The sequence below is a fragment of the Phascolarctos cinereus genome, unplaced genomic scaffold (assembly GCF_003287225.1).
Source record: "Phascolarctos cinereus isolate Bilbo 61053 unplaced genomic scaffold, phaCin_HiC Scaffold_5;HRSCAF=322, whole genome shotgun sequence".
Lineage (NCBI taxonomy): Eukaryota > Metazoa > Chordata > Mammalia > Diprotodontia > Phascolarctidae > Phascolarctos > Phascolarctos cinereus.
In genome coordinates, this window is record NW_027555958.1 from 126,784,742 (window position 1) to 126,812,412 (window position 27,671).

Sequence of the window (27,671 nt, forward strand, 5' to 3'; positions counted from 1 at the left end):
CATACACTGAGCTCTGGATTTACTTCTTAACTTGTTGTTAGATGTTGGGACATCATTTAATCTCTCTGAGCCCATTTCTACATCTATAAAATTGGGATGATAACACAATATTAATTCACAGGGTTGTTATGAGGATCAAATAAAATGCATACGTGTAAAATGGTTTGTAATTATTAAGCACTATATTATATTAATGTCAGATATCATTATTATTTTTATTTTAAAAGGAAATGTATCGTTAGTGTGGGTACTACCATTTTCCAGGCAGGGATAAGCCCTCTCTGCCTTAATAGACCACTTATGTGAGTTTATGTGGCTAAAAAAATTCTATCACCTTCTGGCCAAATTTCAGATGTAAACTTTAGTTTACAGACTTCAGTAAACTTTAGTTGACTTTAGTAAATGGACAAAATTTGTTTCTAGGTCCATACTCTGAGCTTTTGGAAGGACTTTCCACAGCTTCAGCTTTACTGGCATAGCACTTAGAAACCAAAGATCACTTCCACAACATGAAGAAGTATTAACACTAACAGCAACAATTCAGGGTATTTTATTGACAATAATAACAACAATGAGAAACAGTGTGTCCCAATGGATATAAAGTCAGCCTTGGAGTCAGGAAATCTTAGGATTCTAATCCTGCCCTTCCACATAATATCTGTGTGACTTCTGGAAAATCAATGAACCTTTCAGTGTTCCAGGAAGCTAACTCTCTAGGACTAGACTGCTGAAACTATACATATACATACATACATATACACACACACATACACACACATACATACACACACATATATATACACACACACACATATACATATATATATATATATATATATATATATATATATATATATATATATATGTTCCTCAAGTAATATCAAGTCAAGAAATATTTATTAATCACATGCCAGGCACCATGCTAATCTCAAGGGACAAAAGGAAAGACAAGACAGTCTGTGCTCTCAAGGAGCTCACAGTCCAACAGGGGAGACAATGATAAGACCGTGCACAACCAAGACATAGACAGGAGAAATTAGAGATAATCAAGTGAAGGAAGGCACTAGAATTAAAGAAGATGGGGAAAGGCTTCTTGCAGAAGGTGAGATTTTAGAGGGGAACTGCAGAAAACCATGGATGCAGGAGCACAGATGAGGAAGGAGAGCATTCCAGGCATGGGGAACAGCCACAGAAAATGCATAGATTTGGGGGGTAGAGTGTCTCATTTAAGAAACAGTAAATAGGCCAGGGTCACCGATCACTAAGTATGTGGGGTTAATAAGGTGTTAAGTAGAACAACAGGTTATAAATGGCTTTGAATGTCAAAAGAGGATTTTATATTTGGTCCTGGAGGTAACAGGGAGTCACTGGAGTTTATTAAAGATGGGACTGACACTGTCAGACCCGAACTACAGAGAGCTGAGTGGAGGATAGACCAGAATGGGGAGATTCCTGAGGCTATCGCAATAGTCCAGGCATAAGGTGATCAGGACCCATATCAGTTGGCAGCAGTGTCAGAGCACAGAAAGGATGTATATCAGAGATGTTATAAAGCTCCTCACGAAGCACTCCTTAGACAAAGGCAACAGCAACGGTAACAATAGAAAAAGGACAAGATCATGTTCAGTGACTTTAAAAGGCTGCTATTAACAGTAACATTATACTAAAGGGACCAGTTGGAACGTAAATAACTTCTCCTAAGTCCTTCAAGCCATCTAAATTCAATTTATCTTAAACTAGATATTCTTTCACATCATAAATTCTAGGCTGATAAATGTTTTACTAATGAGGGAAAGTTCTTTGTTTAGCTATTGAACAGGTATAATGATTATTCAGCACACACACACATTTATAGTATAATTTAAAACTGGGGATCAGCACCTCATGCAGTTTTAAAAAACACCTCACCTTTTTAGCTACTGATTTCTTATAATGAAAGCTATCCCCCCTGTAATCCCCCATTCATTTGTTTTTTTAAATATTACATATTTTTAAAAACTGAACATATCATCTATCATATGCTCTTACTATTTATTTCAGAGATCCAGAACTGAAGATGACTATATTTTCTATTCTAATAACTTGAAAACTTTGTTTCTTTAAGACTAATTCAGCTTTTTGAAGAGTTAAGTTTTAAAAAAATAGATAACAAACTCCTGGCTCTCTTTACCTTTGGCAAGTGGTTAGAGACAAGCAGCTAATTTTATTAATTATTCAGGTCCAATTAGTGAAAGCATGGACTATTCAGGCCCTTTTTGCTTCTTCTAGCCACTTTGTTGCTCTAACTAGTTTTTCCCAGAAAAAAAAGAGAAAACTTGCAATGTCATTTTTACTTTTTAGTAGATCTAATGATTAATTTTGGAGTTTTAGGCTTTCTATAGATCTTAGTGATTTACCATAAAGGATTCCGGCACCCTCTGCTCCTGGGGCCCCTCCTTCCCTCCGGTTGGAGAGGGTGGGGAGTAAATCTGTGGAAGCTCCTCCTAGACCTCAATTTGAGGTCACCCAGGGAATTCAACTCACCATTTCCCATCTGGGTGAGCACCTAGATTTCATCATCTCCAGAACCTTTTCATTCTGTATGATGAATTCACTCTGTAATTCGCAACTCCTCATGTCATTTCCCATGTCAGGGACCCACCAATCCCTAACTTCCCCACTTATCAGCTTCTTTTTACGTACTGTCTTCTCCCATTAGATCACGAACTCCTTGAAAGGAAAGACTGTCTTATGTCTTTCTTTGTATCCCCAGCACTTAGGACAGCACCTGGTACACAGTAGGAGCTTAAAAATGTTCACTAACTCTAACTTTCTGATTTCCTAACCCCTGTCACAGTCAAGTGCCTTTCCATCCATTCTTCAATCAATTAATCAATTCATATTTATTAAGTGTGTACTATTGACTGTTGTAGCATTAGGAATACCAAAATAAAAAATGACAGTCCCTCCTCCCCTCAAGAAACTTACATTTTAATGATAACAATGATACATACATGTCCAAGTATTTATAAAATATATACAAGGCAACATGTGGCCGGGGGGGGAGGGGAGGTACAAAAAACTAGAGGGAAAGGAACTAGGACAGGCTCAAGTAGAAGATGGCTTTGAGAATTCTGAAGGAAACCTGAGATTCTATGACATACAAGTAAGAAGGAATAACATTGCAGGTCAGTGCAAACCCAGTGCAAATGCATTGAGATGTAACCATTTGGCATGGTCACTGAAAGTGTGAAGAATAATATGTGATAGAATGAGAAATGTAGGCTGGGGCCAGTCTGTGAAGGGCTTTAACCAACAAAGAAATATATTTGTATTTAATTCTAGAGGTAATAGGCAATCATTCCAAACAAGCAGATAAAATGTTTAACATGATTAGCACTGTGCTTCAGGAAGATCCCTTTAGTAGTTATGTGAAAGACAGACTGGAGAAGAAAGAGGGAGACAAGAGGCAGAGAGATCAATTAAAGAGGCTATTTTTAATATCCAGGCAAGAGATGAGGATGACAATTAGATGGCATCAGGGTACACAGAGAGGGAAAAGGGAGAGATATTGTGAAAGCGGAATGCACAATACTTAACAACCAATTAGATACTTCATTTGGGGGGAGTTGGGAATACAACTCCAAGGCTGTAAACTGTACAAGGATGGTTGTGCTCTTGACAGAAATAAGGAAGTTTGGAAGTAGGGGAGTAATGACAATGAATTTCATTTTTAACATGTGAAGTTGTTCCTAGGGGAGAAGTGTATCATCAAGGATGAATCTTATCAAATGTCTTATCCAGGATGGAGCCTCCATGACCTCCACAGGTATTCATCAAACCAAATCCTACTGTGTAAATGTACCCATTCCCATGTGGTGAATGAACATAACCAGAGACAAACACATGCCCAAGGAACTCAGAGCCCACACACTCCAGTTAACATATCTGGAAGAGGTTTGGAGATGAACATAACTGTAGAGCAAACACACACGCTGCTCCCACTTTCACTCTGTCCTTCCAAACAGTCTCCAAATATAGATCTGTATTGGCCAACGTTCTCAAAATACACAAGCTATACATTCTTTCCTTGAGCACTGCAGCCCACCATTGGAAGAAACTGTATTTCCTTGGCACCTGCTGAATTGTCCTTTTCTACCTACACAATCCCCTTATGCATTTTTCTCCCATTATGATAACACTGAAGTTTATCCTTTTCAGTAGAAAATGTAAGGAAGACCGAAGTGCTCTTCCTAAGTACCAACACAGTCTACTTTAAATGTGGTAATGTCTGTTCAAAATCCAAATGGCAGGACAAATGCATAAATCTCTCCTAATGCTTTAGATAGCATCCAAGGACTCTACTATATAGTAACTGAAAGTTATTTATAAGAAAAACTTAAGGGCAAGGAAGAAAAAGAAGGAAGTATCTCTCAAACTTTCTGCATGCTTATTCTAGTCCAAAAGAGAAGGAAAATGATTGCTGCTATTTTTATAATACTTTATGCTTTTTCATCATGGAGTATTTAAATTTTTACTATATTTTAACTCAAGTTTATTTCAAATTATTTTGGGTTGTACCGTAAGACCATTTGGATAAAATGCTTGATTTTGAATAAACAGACAGACAGACATCTATCTAAATATACAAGTATACACACACACACACATATACATATATGTATGTGTGTATGTATATGTATTATGTATACATATATATTTACACATATATGGGTATGTGCATATGCATATAGAAATACATATATGTATGCATATGTATGTAATTTATTTACCTTTCAAACTTTGAAAGAACTATAATTTTATCAGCAAAGATGCTCTCCACTGGCACAGATGGTAACCTCTCCATGGCTTCATATACTGTGCTTCTTTTTCAAGTTTTTCTAGAAATACTTCATTGAGATTCTACACTCAATACGTTAAAAGTCTTTCTCTTAGTTTTTTTTTTTTAAATTAGTAACATGAGCAGAAATGCAGCATATCATAATGAATGGAGGGATGGCCTTGGAGTCAGAAAGACTTGGGTTCAAATCCTATTCTGACACTTACTAGTAGGTCTATGGTCATGAGCTAATCAATTAACCCAGGAAGTCTCTTAACCTTCCTACCTCCCTAAATCCCTTCACACATCTAAATAAGTTAATATATATGAAAGTACTGTGTAAACCATAAACCACTATATATAAATTTTTATTGGTTATATACACTTGCAATTATAAAAAAGATATGTAGTTGTAAAACACTTTCCCAAAACTGTCATAATATATTTTTCTCTAGGTCAAAATATGGATAACCAGAGGGTTTTTTCCTTTCTGCTATATTTCATTGGTAGGATTCTGCTTTAAATCAAAATCTAATATACTCAGGCTGATAGCACATTTGTTATTGTGAAGAACTGTACTTAAGAATGTGAAAGTACTTACATATTCATGGCAACACTGACACTGCCATTGATTGTGTTAACAATGAAAACTACCATCTCTATCTTAGGAGAGAATCTGCTCCTATTTCCACAAATAAGGAGCCCTGCTTTCTACATGCACTAAGAATCAGTTTCCCTCTTGGGATTTCAGCACTTTTAAATAACTTCCCCTCTAAAGGACCAATTTTTTCAACATTTCCTCAGCAGGAATTTTTACAGAATTTTAGTTAAATAAAACTCTTCTTACTAAAGAATATTAGTTAGCCTCTAATTAAAGCATACTGAAATCCAAACAAGGGATAAGAAACCTTCTTTACTGAGTTACATTGCTTCACTGACCTATAATTCTCTTTTTCTGCTGTAATTATGCATCACATTCTGTATGTCTCACTATCATGTTCTAATTATCCATCTGGGTAAATATTAGTGAGGCAAACATTGCAGCAGTAAATATAAGTACTTTGGGTTTTTGCTACATAAAATGTAATATCTGGCCTCATTTATTGTTCACTTGAAAGCAAAACTCAGTGAGCTACGTGGTCAGGTCATAAATTCCTGTTACAAAGGAAAAAAAAAAGCAGGGAAGGGAAGTTTTCTTGATAATCAGGAATGTGTTGACAATTATAGGTTTACAGATTTAGAGCTGGAAGAGAGCCTCAAAATCTTCTGGTCAAAATCTCTCTTGGTTCTCTCATTTTTACAGGTGAGGAAATGGAGGCCCAGAGAAGTTAAGTAATCTGTTCAAGGTTACACAGCCAGTAACAATCATCTGGCATAAGAATGAGACACTAATACCTTGTATAACCTTAGTGTTTGAAGTGACCTTGGACCACCTCGTCCAAGCTCTCATTATATGGAACATTCCTTCCAGTTTCTACTCAAACATATCTAGGGATGGGGAACTCATCAAAAAAGCCATCAAAAAGGAGTCCATTCTATTATTGGATGGCTGTAACTAGTGGAACATTCTTATACTGTGCTCAAATCTGCTGTTATAAATTCTAACCAACAACACAGAAAGAGTCTACATTCTTCTCCACATGATACTTCAAGTATTTAAAAGCAACTATCATACCCCACTTCCAAGTATTCTCCTCTCCAGAAAAAACAGCTCCAGCTCCATCGACTGTCCCTCATATGACAAGGCTTCCAGAGCCCTCCCCATGCTAGTGGTTCTTCTTTAGAGAAGTTACAATTCAAATTGAACATAAAATGTCATCTGTAGTCTTCCTGACCATCACAGAGAATAGTGAGACTAATGCTAGTGACCTTCCTTTAGACTGAGATGGATCCATGTATTGTCAGTTTTTTTATTATGTCTATTCAACTGCATACAAACACACTTAACTATTTCCTCATCTAACCCACATCTTTCCCTCTTATCCACTAGGATGTCATGAGAGACATGGTCAAGTAGTTTACTGTAATAAACATATACTATGTCTATGGCATTCCTCTGATCTATCAAATTGCTCTTGTCTTGGGCCTTCTTTTCACTTTGATTTTTCTCTTAATGACCTCATCAGCTGCCATGGATTTAATTATCACTTCTCTGAAGATAACTTTCAACCTATAAAACCAACACTGTTTTATCTCCTGATCTATAGTCCTGAATCATCAACTGCCTATTAGACATTACAAATCTGATATTCTGTAGGTATATTAATCAACATTTATTAAGCAACTACTATAAGCCAGGCACAAACATAACATGTCCAAAACAGAATTCATTATCTTTCCCCAAAACTTCCTAAGGTTGGCCAACTTTTAACTCTTTACTTTCTCCTTTTCCCCACAACGGCCCATCAGTCACCAGGTCTCACTGACTGTACCTGCAGAACATCTCTCCACACACACAGCCAACACCACTCCAAACTTTCTATCAGCTCTCCACTGGACCACCTGAAAAAGCTTCCTAATTGGTCTCCTGCTTCAAAATCCCCATTTCAAAGATGAGGAAACTAAGGCTGAGAGTCAGTGTAGCATAGTTCAAAGAACACCAGTTCTAGGGTCAGTTCAACTTCTACTCACAGCACTTCCTACCTAGGTAGTCTTAGGTAAGGCTTTTAAGTTACTTGGCCTCATAGTTTACTGGACTCACTAATTCCAAACTTTTTCTCAATACTCACTGACAGTGATACTGTAAGCACATCTGCAAGTTCTTATATTACCTTTGGCCTGGAGTTTTAAACTCATTTAGAGTTCTTTCTTACTACTCCCTTACCTTGCATTTCAACTTTCTCTTAACAAACTATATTCCACTTGAAGGTGAAATTTCCCATGTTAGAAACGGCAGAAGCAAATAGTAGTTTTGGTTTTTCTCATCTGTCAACATTATTCAATTTGTTCCCAAGCAGTGGGGACTTGTTTCTTACTTGATTTTCTAATTGTTTGAAATACACATTTACTAACAACAATAAAAGCATAACAACAAGAACAACAAAACACAATAACAATAGCATCTACAGTTCTGCCTGGTTTCAATTCCCTGGAACAAGATATCCCCTCCCTGGTGTCTTCTGAATCCTCCCCCCCCAAAAAAAATTCACCTCCTCCTTTCTAGCTACATTTTGTATGTTGTCTTCCCCTATTAGACTGCAAGCTTCTTGAGGACAGGGACTGCTTTTTCTTAGTTATATCCCCAGCGCTTAGTACACTGCCTTGTACATACTAGGCACTTAACAAAAGTTTACTGAATTTTAATTGAATATTGAATTTTAATTATATCAACAACAATAATAATAACCTGCATTTATAGTGCTTTAAGGTCTTCAATTTTGTTGTTGAGTAGTTGTTTCAGTAATATCTGACTCTTCATGACCCCATTTGGGATGTTCTTGGCAAAGATGCTGGAGCAGTTTGCCATTTCATTCTCTAGCTCATTTTACAGATGAGGAAACTGACACCAACAGAGTTAAGTGATTTGCCCAGGGTCACAAAGCTAGTAGTGTCTGAGGCCAGATTTGAACTCATGAAGATGAGTCTTTCCGACTCCAGGTACTATTATTACCACTATTATAGACGAGGAACTTAGAGATAAGCGACAGTTCTCTACACATATTTTTATTATACTTAACATGTTTAAGAAGCTTCAACTGAAGCTTTTAACATCCCCAATGCTAGAACAAGTGCCGATCAACTGAGGAATGGCTGAATTGTGGTATAATATGATAAAAAAGAGAGGTAGCTAAGTGGCACAGTGGAAAAAGTACAGACATAGAGAGTCAGAAAGACTCATCTTCCTGAGTTCATATCCAGCCTTAGACACTAGCTGTGTCACCCTGGGCAAGTCACTTGACCCTGCTGACTTCAATTTCCCCACCTGTAAAATGAGACGGAGAATGAAATGGCAAGCCACTCCAGTATCTTTGCCAAGAAAACTCCAAATGGGGTCATAAAGGGTCAGATGTAACTGAAAAACAGTTGAATGACAAAATGTAATAAGAGTGTGACTATGCCATGAGAAAAAATAAATATGAAGAATTCAGAGGAACAAGCGACTAGTATCTTGAAGAGAAGCATTGTGAAGAAAGAACAAAAATAGCAATACACACACATTTTAGGTTACTACAGTAACTGAAACAATAATAAAGGCACTGTGAAGGATAATCTCAGTCCTGGAAAACTGACAATGAAACACAACTCCCTCCTCTCAGTATTGTTCCCTCTTCTGTAAAAGCAGAGGGCTGCACTAGATTGCCTTTGATCAAGGTCCCTTTCAGCTCTGGAACTTTGACCCTATGACTATAGATGAGGAATGGACTATACTCTGTAATATGTGGTTGCTCTGTACACTGGCTTTGCTTAGGTATTGGTGTCACTGTTTCAGTGACAAGGAAGGATTCATCAGGGGAAGTGAGTTGTAGGGTAGTAATAGTGGCATAAAGGCAAAAGGCCAAAAGAAAAAAAGAAAGCAAGATTTTAGATTAAAGCACACACACACATACACACACACACACACACACACACACACCACGCACCTTCAAACATTCCTGATACTAGGTTTACACGTCTATGCCATTCACTTCTCTGCTTATAAAGGAAGTAAAAATAGCACTAAGGAGAGTTAAGATAGGAAAAGCATCTGTTCTAGAAGAACAAGACTACAGAGAGGATATCTGGGCTAGAGGTGATATGATTGTGAAAGTACTGAGGAACTGATTTATCAGGTATCAAAAAGAGAAATATATTAAATTTGTTGGGAAAAACATTCAAAAAAGGTGATTTAGGGAACACTGACAACTAATGACCTGTACAACAACAGCCACTATTTATATATGGCTCACTACGGCACTAAACTAAGTGCTTTACAATTACTATCTCATCTGATCCTCACAACAATCCTGAGACGTAGGTCTTATTATTATCCTCCTTTCACAAATGAGGAAACCGAGGCAAGGAGAGGTTAAGTGATTTGCCCAGGGTCGCACAACTGCTAAATGTCAAAAGCCCCATCTGAATTCAGGTCTTCCTGACTCAAATGTCCACTAGTCCGCCAATCCAAAATCTTTATGAGTCAATCATACACACAATGAGGGCATCCTCAATGTGGGAATTAGGGAAAAGTAGGCTTTCAACAATGGACCACATCTTTATCATCTCACAATTGACCCAAAGATGAAGAGAAAATTTGCTCCCATTGCGCTGTTTGTTGATTATGAAAAAGCATTTCAACTTGATAATATAACATGGTGCTTTATAGGTCATTCAGAAAATATAACAGAAGCAACCCCATTCACTGGCCCTCTAATAGTGTGCTTACCACACATCTCGGCACTATGATGTAGGAGACCTGGAGTGGAGTCCAGGATGAGAAGAGATTCCCTAGGGATGGAAGGCACTCTGAAAGTCTCTGTTTGGGGATGACACTGATCCATTTGAGAGTCTTTGATTTATGTTCACCCTTGGCTATGTGCCTTTCTTTCTACCTTTGGTGCGTGACTTTTAAAAAAAATAGTAGTCTTTAAAATAAAACAGTAATCTTTAAAAAATAATAGTCTCTTTAAAAAAAATAGCAGTCTTTAAAAAAATAATCACTTTTTTACATGTCTCCCTATTTTCTTCCTTGTCAAGATTATTATTTTTTGGCTATATTGTCTTCTTTTTTAATTTCTGAAGTCCTCTCAACCTCCCTGGGCCATTCTCTCTTTTTAAAACCCAAGTAGCAGGTGCCAATAAGTGTCACCAAATTGGATAGGTGACAAAGTTCAGAGGCATCTAAGCTAAAAAAAATAACAGTGTGTTGAAGTTGCAGAGGCAGCCCCTGGACTCAGGGGCATGTCACTCTAACCGCCAGCACTTCCTTTCATATCTCAGGTACACGAGGTTAACTCAGGAGTTGTTTTCTTAAATTTTATTTTGGCTGGGGATGTGGTTGAAAATTATCTTTCCCTTCTCTGCCACAACAACTTGGTTTGGATTTGCTGAAGCCACTTCTAGAACTGAAACACAGCGAGATGAGAAATTAACGGAAAGGCACATTGCCTGTGAATGAGAGCTAGAATAACAGTACTAGTTTGAGGAACAGGGGGTTACAAGGAATCCTTGCTCTGTCTATAAGCAATTTGGTTATTCTGATTTTTAAATCCCTCCGACTTGAGGACAAAAGTAATTTATAGGAAAGAAATGGGAGAAAGGGATAGGAAGGAAGTGGGAACTGTGGCCAATGAGGTTTGAATTTTATTTCCATGGTTACCATTCAAAGAACGTTTTAAAAATGAACTTCCTTTCAGATGAAGTTGAAGAACAGTTTTATTTAATGCTAAATGTTTATGGTTTTAAAACCATTAGAATCACAAGATAACAGAATTTCAGACCTTAAAAGATCACCAAATTATGAAAAATTTTCATTACTATATCATCTAGTCAAAAATTGCTTTATGATGTTGACAATTACAAAATTATTAAGTTTGCTTGTTAATAGCTAGTTTGTTAGTAAAGTGTAAAATAGGCAAAATGTTAACCATTTTGATATCATCAAGATACCAAAGAGAATCTTCAGGGTGCACTAATAATTAACCCTGTGAACTAATTACAAAAACTTACAAGAAATGAGATTTCGGTTATGGATGTATCTTTCATAAGAAGGCCAGCGCACTGAGCACAAAAACAGTTGTTTTAGAGAGACAGATGTTACTGCTTTTCTAGTATTTAAGAGTCCTTTGGGTATGAAATTAATGGTGGTCAGAGACATAAAATAAGATCTCTGTTCCAATATTGTTCCAACAACGTTACAGACACATAACAATAATCCAGGCCTTTTTCCTCTTCACTTTGAATGGTTGCCTTGGTATCACAGCAGGTGGCACTAGAGCTGGGAGTATTTTAACCCAAATCGATACTGTAGCTGCTACACACAAAATGTACCAATGTGATTCAGAATTTCAACAGATGAAATATTTAAGGATTTTACACATGACAGTCTGATAATAAATCAACAGAAATTAGGATATAGTTTAAAAGTAACAAATTAATTCCTATTTGCTATAGACAATTCCTTCAGCCAACCTCTTACAGTGACCTTATATGGCCAACAATAAGACAATGCCCTTAAAATTAAAATGTGTTTTAATTAATTTCAATTGAATTCTAAAATTCAGATTTAGAGCCTAAAGAGACTAGAAGTTTTCTAGTCCAACTCTCTTATTTTACAGATGAGGAAACTGAGATTCAGTGATGAAAAAGCACTTGCTGAAATAGGTGTCAGAACCATCCAAAAGTAATCATAAAAATATCTAACATTTCTTTAAAGTTTTCAAAGTGGAAGTGACTTACCCCAAGTTACAAAGGTATTAAATGGTGCTTCTGTTTTAAGTCCTTTTGCACCAAAGTCAGCCTTCTTCCTACTATAGTTTTAAGTAAGCATTTACATACTCCTATAATTAATATATGTTTACTTCATTTTTATGCATTTCAACAAAGAGAGGCTTAAAAATTTACTATGTGCAAGGACTTTTAAAAAAAGACCATTATGGTACCCAATGCAGAACAAAAATGACCGAGCTCCTAAAGAACACAAACCCTTAGGCAGACTGGCTTTAGAGTACTGTCCTGGTAGCAGACTATCTGCTGGAAGAGGGCCATCTTAACTAAATGTGGAGAGTGCTCATCATCAGAAGGCTGGCCTCTAGGTGATTAATTTTTTGGCTATGATAACCTATGAAATAATAAAAATGACAAATGGTGTGTGCACCTTATAATTCTGCAGTGATAGTGGTCGGAAAACAGAAGATACTAAGGATAACAGGCTTCATAAAAATTCATTTTCATAAAGATTAATTTAGCTGTTAGTCTTCTAATTATGAAATCTTTGTCCAGTAATAAATACTGGATACTGAAGGAATAAAACCACGTGAATACTGACATTTTCACTAAAAATGAAACAAGAAGATATTAAGATGTTTCAGTTGAATGGAAAAACAGCTCAGAGAAAAAAAATTGTTACCTCCTTGTTAAATTTAATACATGCTTTAAAAAAATCCACTTTACATTAGTTTACGGTTTCTTATACGATCTTTTCTTGTTCTTCTTTGCAGCTTGGTATAGTGGGTAGTGTTGGAACTGAAGTCAGGAAGACCTGAATTAAAATCTAGACTTGGACAGTTACTAGCTATCTGACCCTGGAGAAGTCACTCAATCCCTATCTCAGTTTCCTTATCTGCAAAATTGGGATAATACCCTCTACTTCGAAGGGTTATTGTGAGGATAAAAAGAGATAACAAGTACTTCACAAATCTTGAATCACACTAAAAATATCAGTGATTATAATTATCTTGATTAAAATAGTTGTTTGTTGACAATTAAGTTGAAAATTTAAAAAGAAAATTTAATGTGGAAAAAAATAAGCACTCCTAGATTTCCTCAAAAAGACAAATAATCAAGAAGTTGGCACTGATTCTTTTTTTCACATATCTACAGGCAAAAAATGGAAATGCCATTTCATCTGGCACTTGTCATGGTAATTTGTAATTCTCACGAGGATCACAAGCAAAAAGACCACGAAGGTAATAGCAATTTATGCTCTAACTATCATGGAAAATACTCAGTTCAAGACCCAAAATGATTACGGATCCCTAGATGGGAGAGCCTCTGCAGGCACATACTGGTTGGTGACAATATACTTAGAACCGGCCAGAGCCTCCTCAATGAGTTCTAGCTCCACTCAAAGAGATGAAGAATACCTACTTCTCAGGGTGGAGGTTTAAGTTCTAGCTCTGCCACAGTCACCTTGGACAGATTAAGTTTTGAACCTTAGATTCTTTACCTGCCATATGACTGAAACAGATAATAAGATAGGCCAGCTAAGATAGGCCAGCTAAGCTAAACCAAAAAACTAAGTAAAACAGGGAACAGTGCAGAATAAGGTTGAAAATATAAGCTGGAAACAGCGCGTGGATAGTCTTAAATGCTAGGATCAGGCACCTGTTCGTTATTTGGAAAACAACAGGGAGATACTGAAGGTTTCTGAGTAGTAGAGTGATAGAGAGTGATGCACTGGGGAGATGACCCAGGGAATATGAAGATATAGACAGTAGGCACGTAAACATATAGTCAACTATTGCAATAGTCCAAGCGGGAAGAAATAAGAGCTGGAAGAGGATGCTTGTGCTGGGAATGAAGTTACTGGTTTATGTCTGTGACTAGCAGAATGGACAAGATTTAAAACTGATAGCAGACTGTTGCAAAGCAATTCTATATAGTGTCAGTCTGCTGAGCACTGACATGGCAAGACAGTAGCAACTAATGATTATAGCTGGTTAACTAGATAAATGAAAGGCTATGGAGTAGCTGTGGGGATTTTACTTGCTATCCCAGACCCACCCGCACACCAAGTCTGAGTAGTTGACTGGGTTCCATCCTCCCGGCCTTTTCTACTGAGCCCTAGATCACACAGGTGGCACATAATTGCACAACTGAGAGGGTTTACTTCTTGCTAAATATATCAGTTGATCCAGATAACTTGGATCTGGTTATCAATAGCCCTCAAGAAAGCCTGACATTTTTTAAATTAAATTTTATTTTATCCTCACAAAGATCTGTCTTCTCTCCCTCTTCTCACCTCCACTGTGAAGGCAAACAAACAAACCAAAACCAAAAAAAAAAAATCCCCCATTTCAAAATTGTACAGTCAAGCCAAACAAATTCCTGAATTGGCCATGACAAAACACATGTTTTAAAAAAAGTTTTTACATGCAACTGGGAAATAAGAAATACAAGAAATGTGGTACAGAAATCTATCCTGCCCTACCAAAAGTAGAAGGGGAAGGGGATAAAAAAGGGGGGGGGAAGATAAAAGAGAGGGCAGACTAGGGGAAGAGATATTCAGAATGCATGCCATCTTGGGGTAGGGGGAGTGGCAAGATAGGGTGAAAATTTGGAACTCAAAATCTTGTGGAAGGAAATGCTGAAAACTAAAAATAAATTTTTAAAAGAAAAAAATATTAAAAAATAATTTTAAAAAAGCACTGTCTTTGGTTATTGTGCTGATCAGAGTTCCTAAGTCTTTCAAAATCGTTTGCTTTTACAGTATTGTTGTTATTGTGTAATTTCATTCTGCATCACTTCATACAAGTCTTCCCAGGTTTTTCTGAAACCACTTCCTTCATCATTTCTTACAGAACAATAGTATTTTATCACATTCATATATTACAACTTGTTTAGCCATTCCCTACTTCATGGATACTTCCCCTCAGTTTCCAATTCTTTGCCACCATGAAAATAGTTGCTAATAAATATTGTGGTACATATATGTCCTGTTCCTCTTTCTTTTGATAATTGTGGAATATAGATGTAGTGGTAATGCTGTATCAAAGGTAGCTGGGTAACTACACTTTCTGTTTTGTTCTGTTTTCAAATTATTTGTAGAAACATGAATTAGTTACCAATTAGTTCTCATTTTTCTATCAAGTATTCTAGATACTTTAATGAATTAAATTGCTGGCGATCTCTAAATTCCACAGGATTTAATTGCTTTTTAATTAAGTAGAAAGCTTCAATAATCATCATATTACATGAAATTTTTATACTGTTTATATTCTTCAACAGAAAACTCAATCTCAAAGGGTGTGTGATATTATTAGGGCTTGGTTATGTTTGGGAGAAGGAGAAGAAATGTAGAATTTTTTTGAGTCTGGTAAGGTCAAAAGTAAAATCAACTGTAGGTGTAGCAGTGCCCCTTTTTTACTAAAGTCCCTGGAGAATGAAGAGCTGGGTAAGGTTAATAGGAAAGGGTGAGAACTGGAAAGCTACTAGGAGAGGACCAGTTCTGGAGTTAGAAGGACCTGAGTTCAAATCTGACCTCAGACACTTACTAGCTGTGTGACCCTGGGCAAGTTACCTAACCCAACTACCTTCCCCACCCACCAAAAAAAGAAAATTACGATGAGGGAGGGAAACATAGAATCACATAGTACCTCCTTCCTCTGGAACAGAGCCAGAGGTCTTCTGTGAGAAATGATGCTATGCTGGAAATCCTCCTCTTCTTGGCTAGCTATGTGACCTTAAGCAAATCATTCTACTTCTTTCAGTATTCAATTTTCTCATCTGTAAAAATGGAGATATATGCCATGCCTTCCTCAAATGAAGATCAAAAAAATAACATATGAGAATACTATGATGATTATAAAATGCTATGCAAATATAAGGTATTAGTATTTTACCCCAATAGGATATGTAGGTTCTTCCCAGTAAAAAAAAAGCCTATAAAGAAATTAAATAATTTGAGGAGATAAACTTTTTCTTAGGGAGTATATATTTCTGATATAAACCCAATATGTGAATGAATAAACAAAGGTAATATTCCCTCCAAAAAAAGAACAGGGCCAGGAATGGGGAAAAGGAAGTTAAAGGAAGAAATTGTCCCTGTCTCCACCCACGAAAGCAGTGGTACCTTGCATCCTAGTAATCACATCACAAAGGTGCATAGGACAACAGAAGAACAATCAGGAGAAGGAATCACTATCATCAATCAGTTAATTCATCACCTAATTAAAAAATCATTAAGTCCTGTGAAATTTGGAGATCATCAGCAATTTAATTCATTTAAGTATCTAGAATGCTTGACAGACAAATGAGAACTACTGGCAAATAATTCATGTTTCTACCAGTAATTTGAAAAAAAAGTATAGTCACACAACTATCTTCAAAAAAAATCAGGTTATATTAATGCTGCATACCCTTTGACAAGGCATAACCACTAGTACACCTGTATTCAAAATGCATCAAAGAAAGAGGAATAGGACACACATGTACAAATATATTTATAGTACCTCATTTCCTGCCTAGATTCCTAGATAACGGTAAAGGCAAAGGGAGATGAGTAGCCTAGGATACACATACTATAAGCTTACAAGTTAAAGGGCTATTTTGCATTATCATTCACAAGAGAGACAGTGTAACATATTTATAATTAACATTATGTATTTTAGTTACCTTTTACCTCAGGGTTGCACTGATTCACTGGTGTCCAATTTAGAGACAGTGATAAAAAAAAGTTATGACCATTATATTGTCCTAAAGTAAGGATATACTCATTCAAATTTACTCATACAGATTCAATTAGGGAATGACCCAGAGGTCTGCCGATGATAGAAATAAAGATAGGAACAAAATGGCAAGAACTGACTTCACTGACTCAAGGCAGTATTTCGCCTAGCAAACAGTAAAAGCTATTAACTCAATTCAAATATTTATTAAGTACCAAGTACATGCAGGGTACTATAGTAGGAAAGCAGGGAAAAATATGCATAGAACCTGATGTGTGATCAAGCTAAAAGATTTTTTCCTTAGAGCCTCTGAAGCAGCTAAGTGGTACAGTATATAGAGTGCTGGGCTTGAAGTTAGGAAGACCCACATTTAAATTCAGTCTCAGACACTTAACCACCTGTGTGATTCTGGGCAAGTCACTTAATCTCTGTCTTCTTCAGTTTCCTCAATTGCAAAATGAAGATAATAATATCACCTACTTTCTAGGGTTGTTGTGAGGATTAAATTATACAATATCTGTAAAGCACTTAGCATAATGCCTGTTACGGAGTGGGCATAACATAAATTCTATCTATTATTATTATGATATTAAACCAAAAAGACAACAAAATGGGTTTTAGAAGAACAGGTCTGCTGGTACTTTTACAGTTATCTATTCTCAACAATTATCATATTTATAACCTACTAACCGTAAATCTGAGGCATGATGTGAAGTAGTAATAGCATTTAGGAAGATAAAGTCAGTAGATCTGACTTTGTACGTACAGAAGAAATCTATGCTTGGGGCAATATAATATTAAAAGCTGGGTTTAAATGACATTTCCAAAAGGGAGAGTTCTCTAAAAGAATAAAAAAATTACATATAATCTTCTAAATGCTAGCCAAGAATACATTAACAAATAATGACCTCTATAACATCTCTATAAAAATCTTTATGAGAACTAATAGAATCTTGCCTCATTTTTATGTATAAATGAGAGGCCTCAAGGTTGTATTTTGCTATTAAGATGTCAAATATGTCAATAAAATCAATAAGCATAGCAGGAACTTATATTTGCTATGCTTCACCAATGGATGAAGACTGTCATATGTACTCTAATTAGACTCAAGTGCTACAAATGGATAATTATCTGGATATAGGATTGAGATTGGGCTGGACTGTATCAGGGAAATTGCTCAATACTACAAATTGGTCAATCATTATGCATTTATTAAGTGCCTACTATGTGCCAGGCACTATGTTAAGCACTAGGGATACAAAGTAGTCTAATGGGGAGACAACATTAAAAAAAGTAAATGGACAAACAAGATAAATGCAGAATAAACTGGAGATAATTAATAGAAGGAAGGCACTAGCATTAGTTCTTTAATATCAGTGCTTCTTAGTGTGTCCATCTTTGTAGCAATGGTTGTTACGGAAATTAATGACGGCAGCAGGGACAAGTAAAAATCCCCAGCTAAAAGAAAGCTAGAGCACAGGACCCAGCTTCATACAGTTAGACATTCCAAGTGGTAAAGTGATAATCCCCAAACTATCAAAAGAGCTAGAATAAACCTGCTATCATATCTGGTTGATCCTCTCAAGAGTATTTTTGGGAAAACATGACAAAAATTGTATAGGATGTAGAGGCAGGAAGCAGTATAATCTGCATAGGTGGCTGTAAGCCTCACATAAAGAAAGCCTCAGAAGAATCTGGTGACAACATTTAATTTCAGTTACTAAATCTCAGGAAAGATATAATGGAACTGAGGATGATCCAGAGGTACAAATTAAAAGGATTAAGATTCTTGAATGTGTTAAGATAAAGGCTGAGAATCATGTGATTGAAGTCTACAAAAATAATATTTGTAGAATTTAAATTATGATCAGTATGTAAAAAAAGAAGAGATATTTATTATTTACCAAATCCCATTACTCTAGAATAAGAGTTTATTCCCTGAAGAAAAACATTTGTTGTTGTTTATTATTCAGCTGTGTCCAACTTTTTGTGACCCAATTTGGGTTCTTGGCAAAGATACCGGAGTATGTTTCATATCAATTCAAGAAGGTATTACTTTATAGAATAAGTAATAAACTTATGTCATTTTCTCAAGAGTTGATACAAGAAGAAACTAGACAACAAGCATTTATTAAGTGCTTACTAAGATTTATCCATAAAAACAAGATAAGAAAATTTGGGGGTCAGTCAACCTTTTAAGTTAATAAAAAGAAAGATTACCATGTCCTTCTACGACACAACTTTGTGAAGCTCTGTCAGAAGCAGAATACTAGGATGGATAGAAAACAGTTCTGAAAAAAGAACTCTGAATCTAGCTACTTTCAACTGCTACCTACTCAATAAAATGCAAACTTCTTCACCTAGCTTTCAAGGTCCTCCCTAATCTGGGCACCTTATTGCACACTACCTTCATACCCAAACCAGGTTCCACATTCCAGACAAACAAGATGACTCCAGTGTCTGTATACATTCCACACTTTCCTACCTCCACACCTCTGTTTATTCCATTCCCTTTGTCTGTAATCTTCCTACCCCCAATTTCGGCCTATTGAAATACTCCAGATCTTTCAAGATTTACCTCAAAAGACACCTCAACCATGGAGTCCTCCTTGATTCTATGCAACCTACCCAATCAGAAATTTTTCTTTTTTTCATTTCTCTTGCATCCAGTACAGCACCTCTGTTAGTATTTGTTGTGTGTGTGTGTGTGTGTGTGTGTGTGTGTGTGTGTGTGCGTGCGCATGCGTGCACGCACGCTGTGCTCCTCTACTAGATTGTAAGTTCCATTAGGACAGGGGCCATATCTTATTGATTGTTTGCATCTTAACCAACAACTAAAACACCGTTCTACATGTAATAGGCACTGCATATGTGTGCATAAAATTTAATGGAACTAATGTGAATTATTCCTTATAAGAATACAAACAAATCTAAGGGAGGTAAGTATAGTGGAGTTTCCCTCTGATGGTCTATTTGGTGTCCGTGTTTTGAAACCTTTTGGATAAGATTTCCTAATAGCAAAGTCCTTTTAGTACTTTAATAAATAAATTTCTTTGCATAAGGACAAAGATGGACCTGCCATTGACTATAATGTTATTTAGTGACTTCTGAATCATATTATGTAGAAGGAATATCTAGTGAAGAAATTTCGGTATTATTAGCTTCGACGTTACCTGAATTTTAGCTTCATAAATGTATCTGAAATCATGAACTCCATAAAAAAATCTTTACTCTCCCATTCCCACCCCCCACCTGCCTCACAAAGCCAAACCAAACCCAAAACCTGTACTGGTTTAGACTCTAAAACTTTTTAAAAGCAATTTCCAAAAATCTGGCCCATTAAAAAAGCAATGTTATAGTGAGATTCTCATGTCTAAGTCTTAATAGAAAAGTCTGATTTATCATAAGTATGAAAGTATCCTAAGTACATAAATACATTCAAATACTTGCAGTTTGGATGAATGATATTTACCAAAACAAAAAAAACTGAAAAGTACATAATGGGAGAGTTCCTCTATTTTTATGAATTTCACAAATACCATATACATGAGATCTATTTGTGAAATCTTAGATTCTTTAAATGTAAGCATGATTTACATATGCTGCCAACAGTAAAAGGATTAAGCTCATTCCCAATTATTTTTAAAGTGATTGAAAAGAAAATTACCTAGATGACTTCCTTTCGCTGTCATCACACAGCAGTGGCTTCTTGTAAGGAGGTTTACCTTCCATATCCTCCTGTATGTTTTTCTCTGGCACGGATTTTCCTGATGATCGATTCTGAATCAACGATTTGGAGTCGGTGTGCTCAGGACTAGGACATTTTCTATTGTTATTTTAAACAAATGGAAAGACTTTTGAAATCCAAACCCTAAGTCTTCTTAATTTAAATGTCTAATTGCTAATACCTGAAGTTGTATGCCGCTGGACTTATTTCCTGATCTGAAGGGCAAAATTTTTTCCACGAGAATGAAGCCATTTATAAAACACTACTTAGGCCAAAAAATGTTAGAGAGAATTCTGGGTGATATTTTATGGATGTTTAGTTGGCAAAGAAATTTTAGCAGTATCAGTTCAGATGTTCAACTTTACAACAGCATGGAGGTTATAAAAAATACAAATATTTCGCCATCAGAAAACCTCTGCACTAGTCCAAGTTTTAAACATTTTTAAAAATACTTCCAAATTTTTCACATCCAGAATTATTTTTCTACCAAATCCACTTTTATCTTAGCCCTTCCAACTAATAAAGACTTTGGCTACTTTATTTAAAGACATTCCTCAGTAGCCTATTATTCTTAAATAGCACTGGTTAAAAAACAATCTCTCTTTCCTTCATACTATTTCTCAAAATGAATCCAAATACTAGATGATAACTGATGAAGCTTCTAGGGCAGCAGTTAACTGGTTTCACAATTACAAGGAACACAAAAAAGCCATTGTTCATACAAACTACAGTTGATCTGCTCAATTTATCCAGGGCCATTTTATTGATGCCCAAATCATTTTCAGATTTTTGTCATCCAGTATATAAACATATGGGTAAGAAAGATGGCACCAAAAAGGAGAAAAAACAAAAGATTTGAAATTTAGAAACATATGGTCAAGTCCCAATACTGCTTCTTTCTACTTGTTAAAACTTTGAGCAAATGTTATCCTTGAACCATAGTTTTCTTATCTATATAATACATAGTTAGACTCAAGGATCTCTAAGCTTCCTTCTCGTGCTAAAGTTTATGACTCATTATTTCAATCCTGACTTAGTTATGCTAATAGAGACAAAACCTAAAGTTTTTCTTAAGAAGGTTAATCACTACTCAAATAAATTATTTTATATACTCATTTTTGACTATGTTATTATTTTAGACTTAAACAATATAGTGGGTAATGCATTTGAAAACATAAAATACCATTTAATAACAGCCTTGTGCTAATTATCACCATTATTACTATTATAATTATTTTAATTACTTGATTTCAGGAGATGAGGAGCGTTCATTTATTTCCGTCTTTTTATTCCTTGTTAATGATGGGCTAGCTGGAGACATCTCACCACTTAAACGATCTGGGAGGATACGGTCTTTGTTCAAATTGATTTCTGAATAAGGACAATTGATAGCACTGAAAGATGAAAAGAACAGAAAAACCATTTTTATTAAAATACTCACTTTTCTCAGTTAAAGGGAATAGCTTTAAAGATCACAAATATTCAATAAATACACTGAAAGACTACAAGGATTAAAGAAATACAAGGTACAGAAGTATTTTATATTTAAAATATTATGGCAGTTATTGAATTAGAAAATCTCTATTTGCTCTAGATTCTGAGAAATATGTTGATATGGGTATTTCTGGCTTCATGGATGGATATAATGTCTGTGGATATCCCCAAGAGTTATGCCTTCAAAAAAGGGAGTAGAGACAGAAAGCAGGCAGGGTTTCTGCAGTTACTGCTCTCCCCTCCTCCTTCTCCCTGGCCCAGAGTCATCAAGATTCCCAAAATTCTTCTAGGGTTGCTAATGAAACTGCTCTGCAGACTCTCCAGAAGAACTATTCTTCTATCTTGAGAAGTGCCAACAGAGTATCAGAGTTGATGGAACCATCAAGTCATACAGATTTCTCCTTGAAAAGGGGGTCTTAATAAGGGGACTGTTCTTTTCAGGAGGTGAGGAGTATCAATGGACCTTATGACACCTGGTCCAGAGCACTAGCAACCTCAATCATTAAGCCAGTCAAAATTCTGTAGAGTTTCCAGATAACAACCAGGAAGAGGCACTGTCATGAAGTTGATCAAGGTGGAAAGTCCACCATCCCCAAAATACTGCCACCAGAGAAAGTTTGAAAAGAAAAGAGGGCCCCTGAGGTCAAGACCTAAGATGATGGAGTAGGCAGCAACTCAGCTGAACTTTCCCAACATTCCCTTCCAAATGATTTTAAAATAACACCTCAAATTGAATTTTGGAGTGGTAGAACCCACAGAAAGTTGGGATGAGACATTTTTCCAGCCCAAAAAAGAGTCTGGCAGGAAAGGTCTGTGACACCAGGGGTGGAAGTGCATGCTAAGAAGGCAGCACCAGCAGCAAGCTCTGGAGGTGGCTGTAACAACAGCGGCAGCAGCTTTGGGAGCTGTCAATCCAGAAATAGTAAGAGGGTAGACAACTGGTCAGAAAGAGATTACAGAGGACCCTTTGCTGGCACTGGTTGTTGGACCCTGTTGCACTGCCTATACTGAGTTACAGTTACTAGAGCAAAGAAGACCACTAGTGTTTGTAGTTATAGTGGGGCAGAGGCCCTGGTCACAGTTCCAAGGCTGGGAAGAGGGCTTGTGGTTGCTCACAAGGGAGTAGGGACCCTGGTTTCATTTCTAAGGCAGAAAGGAGCACTAGGGCACTGCAGGAGAGTAGAAAACCTGGTCACAGTCCCTGGGTCAAGAGGAGCATTAGAACTTGTGACTGCAAGGAGGCAAGATCCCTTCCTATATAGGCCAGGAAAACAGGAAACTACTCTTTGGATCATACCACCTTGGAAGTACCCAAAACTTACAGACTCCCAGAACTAGCTCTGAAAATAGAAGCATTAAAAACCTGAAGGCTGGGACTGTGTCTCCTTCACTCCAGATGCAGAGCCCAACTTTTACTGTCTATATTCTCCTGTAATTCCTTAAACTTTTCCTTTAAGAATTTAAATACTATGCTATTTGGTGCATAGACAGTAAAGCTGTAGTAGTGGGGGCCCCTCAAGTTTTCCCTCTCAGACCTTCAAAATCTAATCACAAATTACATGAGAAAGAAGTTAAGGAGATGAATAGAATTTTAGAAAAGTTAGATATGATAGACCTCTGGAGAAAACTGTATGGGAATAGTAAGGAGTATATCTTTTTCTCATTTGTATATAGCATCTTCATAAAACCTGACCACGTATTAAGGCATAGAAACTTTACAAGCAAATACAGAAAAGTAGAAATATTAAATGCAAACTTTTCAGACAACAATGCAATAAAAATTACATTCAATAAAAGACTGGAAATACATATTAAAATTAACTGGAAACTAAATAAGTAAATCCTAAAATACGAGTGGGTTAAAGAACAAATAGAAACAATCAATTATTTCATTAAAGAGAATGACAGCAAAGAGACAACATACTAAATTTTGAGGAATGTAGCCAAAGCAGTACTTTATGGAAAATTTATCTCTAAACACTTACATCAATAAAAAGAGAAAGAACAATCAATGAATTGGGCATGTAACCAAAAAATAATTGAAAAAGAACAAATTAAAAATTTCCAATTAAAGACCAAATTGTGAATACTGAAAATCAAAGAGATTAGTAAAATTGAAAGTAAGAAAAACAATGAACTAATAATAAATAAAACTAAGAGCTGATTATATGAAAAAAAAATGAATAAAATAAACCATTGGTTAATTTGATTTTTTAAATAGGAAGAAAACCAAATTACTGGGATAAAAAATGAAAAGGGTGAATGCACCACCAATGAAGATGAAATGAAAGCAATTACTAGGAGCTACTTTGCTCAATTAAATGCCAATAAATCTAACAATCTAAGTGAAATAGATGAATATTCACAAAAATATAAATTGCTCAGATTAAAAGAAGAAGAAATAGAATACTTAAATAACCTTATCTAGAAAAAGAAATTGAAGAAGCCATCGATGAGCTCCCTAAGAAAAAAATCCCTAGAAGCAGTTGAACTCACAAGTAAATTATTCCAAACATTTAAAGAACAATTAATTTCAATACTTAATGAACTATTTGGAAAAACAGGTAAAGAAGGAGTCCTACCAAATTCCTTTGTAACACAAATATGATACTGATACCTAAACTAGGAAGAGTTAAAACAGAAAGAAAACTATGGACCAATTTCCCTCATGAATAATGATGCAAAATTTTTAAATAAAACACTAGCAAGGAGATTACAGCAATATATTGCAAGTTCATACACCATGACCAGACAGAATTTAAAGCAGGAATGCAGGGCTGGTTTGATACAAGGAAAACTGACCATATCAATAACAACAAAAATCATATTATTATCTCAATAGATGCAAAAAAAGATTTTGACAAAATACAACACCCATTCCTATTCAAAACACCAGAAAGCTTAGGAATAAATGGAGTTTTTCTTAAAATGATAAGTAGTATCTTCTGAAAAACATCAGCAAGCATTACCTGTAATGGAGATAAGCTAGAAGCTTTTTTCAATGAAATAAGAGTAAAAATTCCAAAGATATCCACTATTGTTCAATATTGCATTAGAAATGCTAGCTGCAGCAATAAGACAAAAAGAAACTGAAAGTATAAGACTAGGCAATGAGGAAATTAAACTATCACTCTTTGTAGATACAATATGACGGTATACTTAGGGAATCCAACAGAATCAACCAAAAAGCTAACTGAAACAACAATTTCATTAAAGTTGTAGGATATAAAATAAACCCACATTAAATCATCAGCATTTCTATATATATTATCCAAAAAATCCAGCAGCAAGAGATGGAAAGAGAAATTCCATTTAAAATAATTACAGACAATATAAAATACTTGGGAGTCTACCTCCCAAGTCAAACTCAGGAACTATATGGACACAATTACAACACACTTTCCATACAAATAAAGACAGATCTAAACAACTGAGAATTATTAACTGCTCATGGGTTGGCCAAGCCAATATAATAAAAATGACAATTCCACCTAAATTTACTTATTCAGTGCCATACCAAACTGCCAAAAAACTATTTTATAGAGATGGAAAAAATAATAACAACAAAATTCATTTAGATGAACAAAAGGTCAAACATATCAAGGGAATCAATGGGGAAAAAATGAAGGTGGGCTAGCAGTACCAGATCTCAAGTTATATTCTAAAGTGGTAATTATCAAAACAATCTGGTACTGGCTAAGAAACAGAGGGGGGGTGGATCAGTGGAATAGATTAGGTGAACTGATGCAAAGTGAAGTAAGGAGAATCAGTAGAATATTGTACATGGTAACAGCTATGTTGTATGATTAACTGTGAATGACTTATCTGTTCTCAGCAATACAATAATCAAAGACAATTCTGAAGGACTTACAATGAAACATGCTATCTACCTCCAGAGAAAGAACTGATGGAGTCTGAACGCAGACTGAAGCACAATTTTTTCATCTTCTTTATTTTTTTGGCTTTTTTTGGTAATATGGCTAATATGGAAATATGCTTTGCATAATGTCACATGTATAACTGAGATCACACATTTTTTGCTTTTTCAGTGGGTAGAGGAGGGGCAGGAAGGAGGGAGAGAATTTAGAACTAAAAAATTTTTTAAAATGAATTTTAAAAATAAATTTAAAAATTTAAAAAGAAAAAAAGAAAAGAAGGCCCTAATAGCAGACTCTGTGGTCCTCCAGCCTGAAAGCTTTCTTTTGTGTCAATCTGATAAAGCTTGTATGAAGATTTGTTATCCTTTGATCTCACGATAGCACTCATCAAATCATCAGTTGTTTGATTTACTAGGCTTGCTGACACTGTATTAACGATGCATATTAATACTATCCCTGTACCTTCCACAAACTCACAACAGTATTAAATACTCAAAACTTCTTAATACTATGTACCATGCTGTGAAGGACAATACAAATTACATTTGAGAAAAATAATTTCTATTATAAACTCAAAACTCCTGGGTATCTGAAATCACTTCTTTAGTTCTGCTGTCTAGGTCAATGGCAATTATAAGTAATAATCAAAAACATATATACTATCATATGTTATTGCTATCTAGGTCAATGGCAGTTAAATGTAACAACCAAATATACATATACTGTCACACATATTGAAGGAACAAGACCAAAACTCACACAAGACCAAGAACTATTTCTTATACTTCATATTATTTACACTACTTATCAGCCTAAAGAGTGCAACCTTGGAAAAGATGTAGTCAATAGTCAGTAAGTATTTATTAAGCACCTATTATGTGTCAGGCACCATGCTAGCTTCTAGGTATATAAAAAGGTACAAAGGGCAATCTCTGCCCTCAAGGAGTTCACAGTCTAACTAGTGGGACAACAAGCAAACAAATTACATACAAGAGAAACAGGTGCTAATTAAAAGAAGGAAACCCAATAGAATTAAAAAGGGTTGGCAAAAGTTTTTCTTCTTTTCATAGGGGTTAAGGGGTGAGGGGTAGGGAAAGAGGTGAGAGGATGGAGGAAGACATAGGAGAGAGAAGGAGACTGAGGATATGTTTTGCAAAAAACAGATAACAGAAGGAAGACCAGAAAGAAACACAGACAAGTAGACAGCAGCTTGGAAGATTCCATGATGAATTTATTATATTCTTTAAAAAAACCCAAGCTCTACATAATAAAAGATTTGCAGTTTCATGTATAGCTCTATTCTGTTCTACTATGTGTATGGAAATGCTAATTTTATTTGGTTTCTAAGTTTAGTTTAAAAAAATTAAATGATTTAAAAAAAAAAACTCTGATCATTACAATGACCAATCACAATTCCAGAAGGAACATGGTATCCCCTGACAGAGAGCCAAAAGACTCAAGGTAAAATGTAATATCGTTTTCGTTGTGAAAACAGCCAATTTTGGAAACTTTTTCTTGATGAAATATTTGTAATAAGAGCTTTGGTTTTGTTTCTCAATTGGGAAAGTGGAGGAGAAACAGGGAACGACAGAATTGGGTTGCTGCAAAGAAGAAAACAAGATACAAAAGAGGGTCACTGGAGCATTTTTTAAATCACAGAAAAGAAGAGA

At 35.7% G+C, this 27,671-nt stretch overlaps 1 protein-coding gene across 7 annotated transcripts in view; it reads right to left on the reverse strand.

The window, feature by feature from the left end:
* L3MBTL3 (L3MBTL histone methyl-lysine binding protein 3) overlaps positions 1 to 27,671 on the reverse strand; it is a 162,829-nt gene that overhangs the window by 26,000 nt on the left and 109,158 nt on the right. For all 7 annotated transcript variants that reach the window (XM_020987039.2, XM_020987037.2, XM_020987038.2 and 4 more), the window contains 2 exons: positions 21,874 to 22,023; positions 20,570 to 20,728 (listed from right to left, as the gene is read on the reverse strand). In XM_020987039.2, the coding sequence (XP_020842698.1) occupies positions 20,570 to 20,728; positions 21,874 to 22,023 (309 nt within the window). The remainder of the gene's footprint in view (positions 1 to 20,569; positions 20,729 to 21,873; positions 22,024 to 27,671) is intronic.